At 39.6% G+C, this 14,638-nt stretch overlaps 4 protein-coding genes across 4 annotated transcripts; 3 read left to right on the top strand and 1 right to left on the bottom strand.

Annotated features, from left to right (window-relative positions):
* The first annotated feature begins 103 nt into the window (after positions 1-103).
* Positions 104-7,410, top strand: LOC100637805 (uncharacterized). The gene is made up of 13 exons (XM_020001177.1): positions 104-432; positions 630-767; positions 1,034-1,201; positions 1,266-1,424; positions 1,476-1,634; positions 1,742-1,952; positions 2,046-2,188; positions 2,310-2,514; positions 2,708-2,838; positions 3,011-3,154; positions 3,213-4,186; positions 4,496-5,206; positions 5,403-7,410. The coding sequence occupies exons 1-13, from the start codon at positions 369-371 to the stop codon at positions 7,290-7,292; spliced, it is 5,097 nt and encodes a 1,698-aa protein (XP_019856736.1). The 5' UTR covers positions 104-368; the 3' UTR covers positions 7,293-7,410.
* Positions 4,393-5,365, top strand: LOC109585197 (14-3-3-like protein). The gene has a single exon (XM_020001186.1). The coding sequence runs from the start codon at positions 4,496-4,498 to the stop codon at positions 5,213-5,215; it is 720 nt and encodes a 239-aa protein (XP_019856745.1). The 5' UTR covers positions 4,393-4,495; the 3' UTR covers positions 5,216-5,365.
* Positions 7,392-10,445, top strand: LOC100637681 (glycerol-3-phosphate dehydrogenase 1-like protein). The gene is made up of 10 exons (XM_003389282.3): positions 7,392-7,524; positions 7,677-7,854; positions 7,912-7,980; positions 8,285-8,356; positions 8,442-8,580; positions 8,649-8,761; positions 8,878-8,918; positions 9,029-9,218; positions 9,728-9,834; positions 10,223-10,445. Exons 1-10 carry the CDS (start codon positions 7,481-7,483, stop codon positions 10,296-10,298), a joined length of 1,029 nt encoding a protein of 342 aa, XP_003389330.1. The 5' UTR covers positions 7,392-7,480; the 3' UTR covers positions 10,299-10,445.
* A 2,955-nt stretch (positions 10,446-13,400) lies between these two features.
* On the bottom strand, positions 13,401-14,609 carry LOC105314109 (GDP-perosamine synthase-like). Its single transcript, XM_011408063.1, has one exon. The coding sequence runs from the start codon at positions 14,607-14,609 to the stop codon at positions 13,401-13,403; it is 1,209 nt and encodes a 402-aa protein (XP_011406365.1).
* Positions 14,610-14,638: the final 29 nt, after the last annotated feature.

Below are 14,638 nucleotides of genomic sequence, written 5' to 3'. Positions count from 1 at the left end.
TTAATAATAACAATAGTAATAATAATAATAGCAACAATAGATGATAATACTAACAATAGTTGATAATACTAACAATAGTCAATAATACTACTAGTATGATAATAGTACAGGATAATAGACATTGACACTATGCTAATAGATGATGGTATGGAGTGTTGTATGCATGCATGGCATGTCTGGATACTAATAGTTCTGTGGTATGTTATATTGTTGGAATGTCTTGTATGCACTCAAAAGGAGACTAATAGTACATGACATTTCCACTATCAGCCTAATTACTGCTCTCACTCCCCAGAAAAGAGAGAGAGAGGAAGAGCTGCTCTAGTTTATACCATTGTTGTAGATTGTAAGCTCCTGCTCATTAGAAGATGCTGAGACTGTTCTTCATTGTTGCTTCTCTATTACTCTTTGCTTGGATCAAAGAGACAAAAGGTACAGTAAAATAAAACAATATAGTATGTGTATTATATATCTATGCAACTCCAGTTTTACTGGCAATTGATGTACAGCTTGTGCCATTAACTGGCACTGTTAAATCTCCTCCATTGATATTAACAAACTACTGCAGTATCTGCCTGTACAATACAGTCCAATAGAAGGTCTTGATGTGCTATCATTTTTTTTGCTAGGTTGTGTTGGTGGTGTATTAAGACTGGAGGAAGGTAGGCTGGAGGTATGTGTAGAGGATCAATGGATCAGTGTCTGTGGCAATGGATGGACTGACAGTGCAGGCAATGTTGCTTGTAGACAACTTGGATATGAATCAGGTAAAGGTCATGGATGGTTTAACTTTTATGGTCAGTTGGACTTAATTTTGACCCACGCTCCTTTTAACCACCGATTGTATCACTGGATGTACTGAGTAGTTGTACATTATGTCATGTACTCAATCTATTACCATGTGTAATCAGTAGACGATTAGTTAGGCTATCTCAAGTTATGTCAAGTATTTGCTTTGTAAGCATGGTCTGGTTTATTTTAGCTTATGTACACCATGTCACCTGCTCTCTCTCTCCCTCTCCTTCTCTCACAGCTTCTTCTTCACATCAAACGGCTCCTACTGCATCAATCAATGGTATCTTGTTCCACAGGCTGAACTGTTCTGGTTTAGAGGCCACACTATTGCAATGCTCCGACCGTCTCTCCCTAACTAGCGATTGTAACATGACACTACTGCAGTGTAATCAAATCGTCAGTGCTGGTATGCAAAAGGGAATTTTTATTTAATTATGTTATTCACCCTCCCTTCCACCCACTCATTATAGAGGAATGCAATACTGGCGACGTGAGGCTACTTAATGAAGAGGGTGTCCCTAATGCTGGGACTGTGTCTCTTTGTGTTGATAATCATTGGACGAATCTGACCGATGACACTTGGTCAAATAGTGATGCAATGGTTGTGTGCAAAATGCTCAACTTCCAAAGTTAGTGGAAAGGATTTTAAAAGAGAAATTCAAATTTTAAATGTACTGTAGGTGGATCAGTTGGTAGTGATTATGAACCAGGTTCTGGTGGTTCTAGTGATGATAGTGTGAAATGTGATGGAAGTGAGTTATCAATATATCAGTGCATAGTCTCACTGGATGCTGCTGTTAACAATAATTTTGCTCAAGAAGCTTCTGTACTATGCCAAAGTGAGTGTAAATGTAATAATTGGAAATGAGAGAGATCCTGATTTTTTATTACATTTTCCTATGCATACATGCATTAATTTTAATTTTGATAATATAATTATTTTCAGTTGGTGGAGGATTTGAAAACGGAGCTGTAAGGTTGTATAGAAATGGTGTCCATTCATCGCAGTACTACTTTGGTATAGTTCAGTTACAATACAATGGAGCCACTGGCAATATTTGTGATGATTTAAACTTTGGGCATAATGAAGCAGACGTGATATGCCACCAGTTGGGATATGCAGGAGCTTCAAGCCACTCCAGGGCTGGCTTGATGAGGTACATCTGTGGCAATTAATGACTATTGTCATTGTTTAATTAAAATTTTTATCGAAATTATTATTATTATTATTCTTTTTCTCTATAATTCAGTTATGGTACTGATAATAGTCCAACATTGCTTGATGATGTCCATTGCTCTAGTTCTGATTACCTCACAATACTCCAGTGTTCATACTCCACTAGCATTGACAGTGGCTGCTCCAGTAACAGCAATGATGTCACTGTACGCTGCTGTAAGTTTCAGTATGTGACATCAGTATGTGTAATTACACTCTAATCCAATTGATATTCAAGCTTAGTATTGTATTACTATAAAAAATTAGATAATTTGACAATCATTTTTTTATTTATTAGATACGACTAGGATATGGGAGAGTAGTCCTTTTCTTGGTATGATTCGGTTGCAAGATGGTAGCTATTCCAATGAAGGACGGATTGAAGTGTATTGCAATGGACAGTGGGGATCAATTTGTAGTGCTGGTTTTAGTAGCAGCACTGCTAACACTGTATGTAGACAGTTGGGATACTCTGGTCATAATGGCTACAATCATTTGAAAATGTGAGCAATGATTGATACTATTATACTAGTGGTTCGATGGGCTTAGAGTTTATAATGACAGTACAAAGCTTTGTAATTAAAATTTCAGCAACTAAACTGCAAATTATTAAATTGTAAAAATAAAAATCATCAAAAATGAATCGCAGCACTATTTGGTAGTACTAGTCATTGACACTCATCATTCTATTTGCAGTGGTTCTTCTCCTCATACTGTGTGGTTCAGTGGCAGTACAAGTGAAGGAATTAGCAATTGCCTCACATCAATTGCTAGTTGTCCATCTCAACCAGTGACTAACTGCAGCGAGGGAGCAACTGTTGAATGCAGTAAGCGTCTCTGCTTTTATTGTGTGTACTAATTTTAGCAAATTTAACAAGAGGTCTAAGATTATTAGGGACAACCCCCAGGGATATGTTAAAAACTCTAAAATTAGTACAAATACTATTATAAGTACCTGCAATATATTTACAGCACTCTAATTATTTTTAATTTATTTAGTAATCAGAGAATTCGATAAAGTGACCAATCAAATCAATTCGTGCAATGAAACAACATCAGTCTCAATAACTCCATCACAGACCTCATCAAGTACCTTAGTAACAACAAGACATACTTCAACAACTACTAGTACTACTAATACAAGTAATGCATTCCTGTTTCATTTTATTTTATTTCATGCATTTATTTATTTATACCACAGTTCCTCCAACTGTTGGTGCTACAGACTTACCATTCTATAGAGAGTCTCTGTTCCTATACACTGGTGCTGGAGTAACAGTGTTCATTTTATTCCTTTTGTGTGTAATATGCTGCTGTTGCTGCTGCCATTGCTACTGTAGAAGGAAGAAGAGCATTCCATATAATGCCCGTCATAGCCAGCACATAACACAACGAACTTCTACCATCACTTCAAGAACCAGTGATGACTTATGTATTGTGCGTAATCCAATGGCAGAAGACATGGTCGATAATACTGATCCTAGTGTTGCTCCTTCTTCACCTTCAGTGGCCCCTCCTCCTGCCCCGGCCCTAGCTCCTGTCCCGCCCCCTCCTCCTCCTCCTCCTCCTCCTCCTGCTGTTGGGTCTCATACAATGCCCAATAGAAGATCTGCTAGTTTAACGAATCACGAGTCAATGTTAAATGGAACTCCAATTGTTTCTCCTCCTCCTTCTGCCCCTCCTCCCCCACCACTCCCTTCAACTCCACCCTCTGCCCCGCCCCCACCTTCAGCCACCAGGACATTCCCACGTAAAGTCTCTGCTCCTCCTAGTCTGTCCCCCATTCCTGCTTTCCGTCATCCTGTGACCTCAACTGGACCTCCTCCTCCAAACACTTCAACTGATCAATACTTTAATAGTCTTCCTACTCGTAAATCAAACCCTACAACCCCTCAACATGTCACCTCAGGCCCAGCCCCACCTCCAGCCCCGCCCCCTCCCCCCATCCCTGCCACTAATAGTATGGATCGGAGGTTGTCACAGCCTGCAAGGTCGATTGGTTCAGTACAGCAGCAGCAGCAGCAACAGTTCCAGGCTCCAGCTGGACTCCGACACTATTCTTCAACACAACCCAACCCAGTGCCGAGTGGTCAGGCTATGAGAGGTCCCCCACCTAATAATTATCCGGCTGCCAGCCTTTCTCAGTATTCTGAGAGGAGAGTGTCTTTTAATAATTGACTTTAATGTCGTGTAGAGGACTTGATGTTGTATTGTTTTGCAGCTGTGGTTATTGTATGAAACTCAATGTAAACATGTTTTTGTAAAGTAGAATTTTTTTGATGTTTAAATTGTTTATTCAATATTTATTAATAATAATTAATAAAAATAATTAACTTGGAATGTCGGTTTAGTTCGCTTTATTAGAACAAAATCAACAAATACGGCAGCATAAATTCCTTTAGAGAAACAAGAGATTGAAGAAAGGGCCCTCGTTTACTTTAAGAGTTGGCTAGTTTGATCTGTTTCCACTACGCCTGATTAAAGATGGAGCGAGCACTGTGTAAAGCAAAAACGGCAGAGAATTTAGAAAAGTACGACGACGTCGTATCAAGCATGAAAGAGTTCATTGAACTAGGAGGCGACATACATGAAGCTCAGAACAGGAACCTACTCTCAGTTGGGTACAAGAACACGGTTGGGGTGCATAGAAATGCCTGGAGGACCATCTCCAGTTTAGAAAAGGCGGATAGTAAAGAGACGGAGAAAGAGATATTGAAAGAGTACAAGAAACAAGCTGTCGACGAGATTGTTAAGATCTGCACTGATGCTGTGGATCTTATTACTAATAAGCTTCTTCCCGGGGCTCAGACAACAGAATGTAAGGTCTTCTATCACAAGATGAAGGGAGACTATTATCGTTACATGGCTGAGGTCGTGGACGGAGATGACAAAGAAGATAAGAAAGAAAAAGCAAAGGAAGCGTATCAAGAGGCAGTCAAGGCCTCGGAGGACTTGGGTAAAACTGACCCAATACGACTGGGCCTGGCTCTTAATTTCTCTGTCTTTTATTACGAGATTTTAAACGATTCCGAGGAAGCCTGCAAACTGGCAAAGAAAGCTTTTGACGACGGGATAGATGAGCTTGATACTCTAAGCAGTACCAGTGCCTATAAGGATAGCACTCTCATCCTCCAGCTGTTACGTGACAATCTGAACCTTTGGACTACAGAGGATAAAGATGAAGATGCGGAAGAAGCTAGTTAACTTGATAAACTTTACCAATTACTAATGCGTGCCTCTGTGAGTGTGTGTGTGTGTGTGTGTAGCAGCTTTATTAGCAAATGACTCTTGTTAGTATTAACTTACATCTATTAGTGATTAATTTTTATTTTTTTAATTGATTTAATTATCTTCTTTTAGCAAAAAATTAGCAGCAATCATAATAATTTAGTTAATGGGCGTGGTCATTAGATTTAGCCACGCCTCAATAATCATGCTGTTTCTTGCTGTAACTTTTCTCTTTATTTTTCTCTCTCTTCTCTTCTTTCTCACGTCTAGGAGGCCAGTATGTACTGGAAAGAGAGCTGGAGAGGCCAGAGCACCTGTTGAGCAGCTCCTGGATCCTTCCAACAACCCAAAGATGATTAAATATGAAGTGAAAGATTTGTCATCTCTGGAACTAGTTGGCTATCCGCTTAGAATCCTGTCATTAAAGTCTTTATCCTTACTTGGTAGCTTTGTCATTAGGAACGTTAAGAAGAAGAGCAACCTTGATCTTATGAATGGTGAATACATACCAGAGCCACCAACACTCTTCCCTCCTGTACCTCCTCCTGTACCTCCTCCATTAAGAGACAAAGCCATTGAGCAATCCAATGCTAAACTATTGGAAGATATTGCTGGCAGGTATGCTTCCACTAATGGTCGCATATCTTCCTTGGATTATTGGGTTGCCTATAAGTCTGGTAGTGTTGAACCAGTGGATGTAGCTAGGGCAGTACTGGAGTCTGTTAGAGTTTCTAATTCTCGTTCACCACCTTTGAGGGCTATCGTTGAAACTGACAATGTGCTCACAATGAAACTCGCTCAAGAATCAACTAAAAGATGGAGAGAGGGGAAGCCCCTATCGTTACTGGATGGCGTTCCATTTGCAGTGAAAGCTCAGATCAAGTTTGAGTCTTATTCTCTGACTGGAGGAGGTACTTTCAAACCGACCTGTTCGCTTGGTCTTAAGGAAGCCAAGGTGGTTAGGAGGCTTGTTGAAGCAGGTGCCATAATGGCCGGTCTCACGAATATGCAGGAATTTGGTACCGGAGCTCTTGGTTCCAATCCACACAAGGAGTATTTGACTGCAAGGAATCCTTACAGTGATGAGTGCTACTGTGGAGGGAGCTCCTCTGGATCAGCAGCTGCTGTTGCCTCTGGTCTCTGTCCTATTACAATCGGTGGTGATGCAGGTGGATCAATTCGTACTCCGTCCTCTTTTTGTGGCATTACAGGTCTCAAGACGACCTTTGGATCTTTAGATTTAACTGGTTTCCTGCCTCAAACTGCTTCTGTTGGTGTCATTGGCCCAATGTGCTCAACATCTGTTGATGCAGCCATTGCAATGAATGTAATGGAGCCCGGAAGGTTTGATTTGAGTGGGTTGGCTGATATTAAAGATCTCAGTGGTCTAAGGATCGGGGTTTATAATGAGTATTTTGATCATGCTGATCCTCAAGTTGTTTCGTTATGTAGGAAAGCATTGGATGCTTTGGCTTCTCTTGGTGCTGAGGTTAAGGATATTGTCATACCAGAGCTTGAGGAGCTGAGAGTGGCTCATATGATAACGACTGCCACTGAGTTCTTCACTTCTTATACTGTGGATATTGATAAAAGAGTTGAAGAGATGAATTCTGAGACCATTACGCTATTTAGTGTCGGTAAGAGTGTCTCTGCCAAAGAGTACATCAATGCTCAGAAGCAGCGTACTCGATCAATTTCAATCGTAAAGTCTCTTTTTGAAGAAGTTGATCTCATTGCTACACCTGCAACTGGATCTGTGGCTCCAGCTATACCTCCTGGGGCTGAGAAGTACGGGTATGGGAACACAGAATTAACTGGTAAAATTATGAGATATGCTTCTCTTGCTAATTTCACTGGGATACCAGGAATAAGTATACCAGTTGGTCTCACTAGTGGGGAAGGAAGAGGAGGAGGCCTGCCTGTTGGATTCTTGCTACAGAGCGAGTGGAATCATGAAGGATTGCTGCTACGTGTTGGCTCTGCACTAGAGGAACTCATTCCAATGGAGAAGCCGCCAATTTACTACAACATAATAGAAAAGGCTAAAGAATAGACTAACTATTAGCGAGAGTAAATAATACCTATAAATACAGGTATTATTTACTCTCGCTAATAGTAATAGCTTTTATTTAATTTGTGTGATTACGCCCACGAGACAGTTAGAAAATTAATTTTTGTGATTGAACCCCGCCAGCTCGCCTCCGGTTACGTCTACGTATTCTTCCGCTTATCACTTTAAAAATGGCGGCTCCCAAGAAGGTGGCTATTGTTGGCTCTGGCAATTGGTAAGGGAACGTTAATCTTATTAATAATATGTATTATGAATAATATGACCTACTGAATAATGCATTCTGCTTGCTTTGTTAGTTGTTGTATTATTTAAAGCGTCATAATAAAATTATTTAAAGTTTAACAATTCTAACACAATTATGCACAGGGGATCAGCCATATCAAAGATAATTGGCCTAAATGCACAGGGCAGTAGCAACTTTGACACGACTGTTAACATGTGGGTATTTGAAGAAATGATTGATGGAGAGAAGCTCTCAGAAATAATAAATACAAGACATGAGAATGTGAAGTACCTCCCTGGAGAGAAGCTGCCAGAGAATGTGGTAATGAGCTGCTAATGTGTGTAATGGAAGCTATTTTATGACACTTGGTCTCTCTAGGTTGCTATCACGAGTGTTGTTGAGTCTGTCAAAGATGCTGACATTTTAATATTTGTTCTACCTCATCAGGTAATTCTCTAGTGGGTGTGGTGTATTTCACTTTCATCGGTGTGTTATTGTCATTGAGAAGTGTCATATTTTAAGATATTAATACATGTTGTGTTGTGTGTGTGTGTGTGTGACTATGTGGGGTGGGTATATTGGAATGTGCTTAGTCAATTGTAACACTACACCATTGATATTTGTAGTGGCTATGTCATCATCTTTAATGTCACTATTTTCACCATCATCATCATTATTATTATTATTATTATTGTTGTTGTTGTTGTTGTTGTTATTGTTATTATTATTGTTATTATTATTGTATCTTTAGTTTGTCAAAGGTGTTTGTGAACAGATCAAAGGTCACGTAAAACCAGGAGCTTTCGCCTGCTCCTTAATTAAAGTAAGAACTAATGGACTCAGACCCCATTATAGCTATACATGTACACTGTACATTGTTAAAATTAATCATTCCCCCTGCCCCCCAGGGTGTCGATGCTACACAGGGAGGAATACAGTTAGTATCACGGATAATATACAAGACACTGGGTATGGATGTATCAGTACTCATGGGGGCTAATATCGCCTCTGAAGTCGCTCGGGGAGACTTCTGTGAATCAACACTAGGTAAGCCATACCCATTGGACTCCACCCACTTCATAATTGCGCTATTTGGCGGGTGTTTTCCCGGGTAGGTTCAAGGAATGCTGATAATGCTCAGCTCCTTTATGAGTTGTTTCATCGTGACCATTTCAGGATATCAATCACTCAGGATGCTGCTACTGTTGAAGTCTGTGGAGCAATCAAAGTAAATGAGTCTATCTATCAAAATTAAGCTGTCTACCCGTGTGAAATTTGTACTTTTGTATATTAATTTTTTTAACTACACATATTTGTCATTATTATTAAAAAATTTTTTTTTAGAATATCATTGCTATTGCTGCTGGATTCTGTGATGGATTGGGGTAAGAAATGCAATTGTATTTTATCAAATAACACAAAATGTCTCTCTCCCCCTCTCCCTTCCCCTCTCCCTCCTCTTCTCTCTTTCCCCCTCCTCTCCCTCCCCCATCAGTTATGGGTCCAGTACTAAAGCTGCTGTCATGCGTATTGGTATGATGGAGATGTGGCAGTTTGCCACTAATTATTACAAAGGAGTCCAGCTAGGTACCTTTCTTGAGAGCTGTGGGTTCTCCGACGTCATTGCTACTTGCTATGGAGGAAGGAACAGGAAAGTAGCTGAAGCTTTTGTCACTGCCAATAAGGTAACAATACAGTACAGTACAGTACAATACAGTACAGTCAGAGAATAAAAGCATCAAGAGTGACTAGCCAAAGTCCCTGTACTATAGGGTTGTGGGCCAAATTTCACCAAATTCTGTACTATAGGGTTGTGGGCCAAATTTCACCAAATTTGAAAAGGAGAGAATTCTGGATTTTTATTACATTTCCTGATACATATACATGTTCTTATGTTGTGTAGAAAGTTCGAGCTGATTCCGATTAAAATTAGATTTTTTACAAATTTTTAAAGTTTCTCCAAATTTGGGTAAAAGTCCCTGTACTATAGTACATGGTCTTGAGCCAAATTTCGCTAAAATTGAAAAGGAGAAAATCCTCCATTTTTATTACATTTTCTGATACATATACATGTACTTATGTTGCATAGAAATTTTGAGCTCATTCCGATCAAATTTGGATTTCTTACAAATTTTTAAAGTTACTCAAAAATCAGGCCAAAAACATGTACTGTATTGTTTTATTTCTCCTTAAGACTATTGAAGAGTTGGAGAAGGAAATGTTGAATGGCCAGAAGCTACAAGGCCCTCTTGCTTCGTATGAAGTTCATCAACTCCTCAAGAAAGAAGACAAAGAGAAAGAGTGAGTTTCCTAATAATATCCTAATGATATCCTAATAATATCCTAATAATGTACAAGTAACTAAATCTTAATTCATTTAGTACACAGGACTAACACATGTGACGTTTATTTTTTAGCACCACAAAATTTTTGGCATCCATTTTTGTACTTTGTCTAAGCTGCGACTCACCTGACTTATTTTTAACCTTCTCACCTTTTAACAGCTCACCCTATTCATTATTTAACTGGTTCATTTTATGACATCTTTAAATTTTAAAATCTTGCCCTTAACTAATTTTACAAGCTCACCCATAAAATTTTACGATCAACCAAGGACATTTCTTTCTACTACCCAACCCTACCTAACCTAACTCAACCTAACCTCTCTCATTTCTTGTTGTCATTGCAGTTACCCTCTAATGACTGCAGTCTACAGGATATGCTATGAAGGGGCTCCTGTTACAGACTTCTTGAAGATGATATAAATAAATATAAAATGTGATATTTAAGTCTCTTATTATTACCATATATTATGTATTCTAGACCCAGTGACATTAATCATAGAACTTGTATGTGTAGGACATAACATCTGTAATGTATTAGAAGCAAAAAATAGTTTTAAATTTATCTTATTATTGTGAAGTGTCTTCTAATGGAGGATGGTGTAGAGCTAAGTTGTGTGAAGGTCTTGCAGACAGAGAAACAAAACAAACCTAAATACAATTTACTGGCTGCTGCATCTTCTGTACATGTACATGTAGCCTAGAAAGAATAACAGAAGTTTTGTGACTTTAATTTGTTAATTTGTGTGTTAACAAAGATAGCACTGCAGTACTGACTATTGAATGCAGACAAAAAATTGGTAATAATAGACACTGTATGTACTTGATGTATCTGTGTCTGGTACTAGTTACATTATTGTGCTCAGTCCTTTGTTGATATGGACATGGTGCAAGGGGAACAGATGCTGTCTAGACTAACAGTCTTACAATTAATTAGAATCAATGGCTCTTGTTCCAGTGAAGATATGATTCATAGTAATTGTTATTTTAATGTTAATGGTAATAATAGTTATTAACCCACAACCAGTCAGCATGTCTTCTACTCAAACTGGAGTATGTCTGGTAGTGCATTATAACTTGGAGTCTCATGAACAAGGACTCACTGCTACTCTTAACAGCATCAAAACCTTACAACCCAAGGAGGAGGAGGAGGAGCTAAAGGAGAGAATGAGACTCAATACTGTACTAATATGGAACAGTACTGGTTCTAAACTACCTCTTCATTTAGATCAGCTGCAAGGAAAAGCTCCTTTTTATGTTTCAATAGATGTCGAGAAGGGTTGCTCATTCTTTAGTGACATTTCCTTCTCTCTCCTCTCTTTGAAAGAGCACTTACCACAACCAGCCCTAGCTGTCCTTCACTGTGAGGTTGGAGTCATTTTTAAATCAAGTTTCCTCTCGTTCCTTCATGATAAATGCAGTGAATATGATTTCTATAGTGGGCAGGTTGCCTTTACTGCTGCCGGGTATAAAATATTTCCACATCCAAAGGAACATGAATCTTTCCAAAATGGCGTCCATTTTAAATCTTACAGTGAGAGTCTGTCCGACAGAGCTGTACACTTATTGACACCTTCACTGTGTCTATTAAATATGGCCACTCTCCACTCAATAATTGAGAAAGGCTCTGGGTATCAGATTAAAAATTCCAACCATTTTTGGATGAGTTTTATAATTGCAAGCAAATTGGACGGATCGATATGGAAGCTGAACACAAACGAGCATCTCTGTTTATCGAATTCATCTCAACCTAATTTGTCACTTCAGGATCAGAAATTTAAAAATTTTTATGATACGATTTACTCGCTCGATTGGCCAATCGGGATCAGTCGGCCATTTTATGCTAAAGAGTCAATGACCACACCCACTAACAATCCCTCTGTTGGTGATATTTGGACCAGAGGGTTCGGTGGTGTCAACATGTCATCAGAACCTGCAAGTACTCTCGATTTTAAAGCAGTTGCCTCCTACGGTTGTAGAGTGATACGTATTGGAGCTGTAGCTGATGCTAAAGATCTGAATTATCTCTTAAACTCATCCACAACCTCTCATTATGAAGACAGCCAGCATCTCAACACTGTACTCCCGAGATTGAGACAGGCTTTAATTAGAATCGGTGGATGTGGATTGAAATCGATAATAACAATGACTGATCTTCCTGGAGGCTGTACGTTTCAGAGCAAAGCAGATAACACTTTTTGGATCTCGGCCCAAGCCCGTGAAAGAGCTGCCTTATTTTGGGGCCAGTTAGCAAAGGGCTTGTCCGACCTTTCCAAGGACCTTATAGCTGGTTACGACCTCATTAACGAGCCATACGAGCCGATGAATCCAGGGTATTTTGATGACATAACTTGTAAATATGGATCAGAATTGAACCATTTCTATAATATGACCCATGAAGCTATAAGGGCACATGATGAAACTGTTGTCATTATCCTGGCTCCATTGAGTTTTGCTAGTCCCAGAGCAATGAAGTGTTTGTCTCCAATTCCTGAGGATCCTAATGTAGCCTATTCCTTTCACATGTATGCTCCTCCTAACTTGACACTTTGCAGTTCAAGAGACAGCGAGTGTTGCTATCCTGGATCAGTGAGGCGTTGGCCCAACTGCAAGGACGAGTTGATTAAAGTGACTTTTGAGTTTCTTTATGATTTACTGAAGGAGAATGTCTACAAGTGGCAGGTTGAGAATAATGTTCCTTCCAATCGGATTTTAGTTGGAGAGTTTGGTATTTCTCGGGAAGTCAAAGGGTCTCAGAATTACTTGAAGGACTTGCTGAAGATATTTACAGAGTTTGGGTGGAACTGGCTGCTGTTCTCATTCCGAGATGATGAGTGGGACGCATTGGACTATGAACTAGGTCCTGACATTAACAACATGCTCCATAGGTCTCCTACTGAATTGTTTCTAACTGTTTCTGAGCAGTTTCACTAGCAGTTGTTAGTTGATGGAGAGAAGGAATCATCATTGATATATATAATGTTAATTAAATTGTTATTTTTCTTTATAATAAATTATGAAAGAGACTTCTTGGCAGACATGTTCTACACTCATTGATACTCCTCAGTCTATAGTTTTCTGATTACTATAGTTCCAGTCCAATTTGTGATTAATGGCGTTGGATGCCATTTCTTAATAGCTGCCAATCTTTGAGCAATTTACAACAACCAACTGTTAATAATAGTTATTATGTACTTGTCTAAACAAGCACATAAGATAGGCAAGATCTGTAACAAGATAACAGTAGATAGGGCGATCCTATTAAGTGTTCTGCTCTTAAATGTATAGATTGGGCTTCTTGAGTAGTGTTATGCTAGTGAAAGGGGGTTTTACCATTGATTTTCTTTCATTTTCACTGATATTCCATTTTGCTAAATCAGGGTCCCCTTAAAAATGTTAAAATTTAAGAGTGGAATTAATACCCAAAAGAGAAAAACAAGCTATCATTATCAACAACATTATTATTAAGAAAAAAAATCATCCTTAATCAGCATTAGAGTCATTTTAATGACTATTAGGAGTTGTTCATTCAGCATCTCTCAGTGCCATCTTTAGCTTATTGCTGACATACACGATGTCATCAGTTCCCAGTCCGTAGTACGTAGGAAGATAGAACCCTCTTAGACCGAGGGACTCAGCCTGAGGAAGGGAAGGAGGAGAAACTGTCTCATTCTCCATGTCCACTGCCATTGGTTGGAGGTGCAGTGGAAAGAAGAAGTCACGAGTCTCTATCCCGTCTCTGGCCAGCTTCTCTCTCACCTCTCTCCTCTTCTCCCTGCTTTCAACCAACACCCCAAACATCCAAGGAGCTTCTTTACCGCTAGGATTCAAAGGCATCAACGAGAGTCCCTGGGTTTTATCCAAATTCTCTCGATAAGTGGCTGAGATCCTTTTCCTATCTTCCATGACAGTTGGTATGTCGTCAATAGCCGGTAGTACAAGTGCTGCCTGTAGACCAGACATCTTGTAGTTCCCCGAGTGTTCAAAGTGAAGGAAGTGGTGTTTGGGGGTGAAGCCATGATTAGCATAAGAATTGGCTCTATGTCGCAGACTCTTATCTTCTTTTGTGCTCATTACGAAGCCACCATCTCCAGAGGTTATGGTTTTATTAGCATAAAGACTTGCAGTTGCAAAGTCCCCAAATGTACCCACGTACTTCCCCTTGTAGTCTGTGCCAATAGCCTCTGCTATATCCTCTATTAGTACAAGGCCATTGTCATCTGCAAATGATACCAAGGGCTCTATATCAGCTGGTATACCGTATGTGTGTGTCACAATGAGTGCCTTGCAGTCGTTTGTAAGAGATACCTGATATTCAGCAGCTGAAGGATTGAACTGTCCCTCTTCACAGTCCACAAATACTGGACGAGCTCCAACTGTAGTCACAGCATTGCTTACTGCAGCCATTGTGAAAGAAGGAACGAGAACTGAGTCTCCTTTCTTTATATTGGCCAGTTTCAGTGCAAGGACGAGAGCAGAATACCCACTGCTACAGGCCTTGACAAACGGTACCTTATAGAACTGAGATATTGCTTCCTCCAGTTCACCCACCACTGATGTAGCTGAGGATATTGTTGCCTCTTCTATTGCTTGAAGGACCCTCTCCTTTGATCTTGGAGATATGTATGGAAACGAGACTGGGATTATGTATCCATTGGGAGGTTTCTGAGGCTCTTCTGGAGGTATTTTATCCCTCAGGTACTTTGGGAGCTCATCAATAGCCAGTGGGTTCATCATTGGAGGGGTGAAACTCTGATTATTCT

The sequence above is a fragment of the Amphimedon queenslandica genome, unplaced genomic scaffold (assembly GCF_000090795.2).
Source record: "Amphimedon queenslandica unplaced genomic scaffold, v1.1 AMPQUscaffold_13104, whole genome shotgun sequence".
NCBI classification, from domain to species: Eukaryota; Metazoa; Porifera; class Demospongiae; order Haplosclerida; family Niphatidae; genus Amphimedon; species Amphimedon queenslandica.
The sequence above is the reverse complement of the archived record's forward strand: the minus strand, read 5'-3'. Positions and strand labels throughout refer to the sequence as shown.

What these genes read in the sequence shown, in the direction of transcription:
- LOC100637805 (XM_020001177.1), top strand. Translation starts at nt 369, where the DNA reads ATGCTGAGACTGTTCTTCATTGTTGCTTCTCTATTACTCTTTGCTTGG. An exon ending in TAATCAAATCGTCAGTGCTG is followed by an intron (nt 1,202 to 1,265) that starts GTATGCAAAAGG and finishes CACTCATTATAG; the next exon opens with AGGAATGCAATACTGGCGAC. An exon ending in AGCTTCTGTACTATGCCAAA is followed by an intron (nt 1,635 to 1,741) that starts GTGAGTGTAAAT and finishes AATTATTTTCAG; the next exon opens with TTGGTGGAGGATTTGAAAAC.
- LOC105314109 (XM_011408063.1), bottom strand. Translation starts at nt 14,609, where the DNA reads ATGAACCCACTGGCTATTGATGAGCTCCCAAAGTACCTGAGGGATAAA.
- LOC109585197 (XM_020001186.1), top strand. Translation starts at nt 4,496, where the DNA reads ATGGAGCGAGCACTGTGTAAAGCAAAAACGGCAGAGAATTTAGAAAAG.
- LOC100637681 (XM_003389282.3), top strand. Translation starts at nt 7,481, where the DNA reads ATGGCGGCTCCCAAGAAGGTGGCTATTGTTGGCTCTGGCAATTG. An exon ending in TCGCCTGCTCCTTAATTAAA is followed by an intron (nt 8,357 to 8,441) that starts GTAAGAACTAAT and finishes CCTGCCCCCCAG; the next exon opens with GGTGTCGATGCTACACAGGG. An exon ending in CTTTTGTCACTGCCAATAAG is followed by an intron (nt 9,219 to 9,727) that starts GTAACAATACAG and finishes TTTCTCCTTAAG; the next exon opens with ACTATTGAAGAGTTGGAGAA.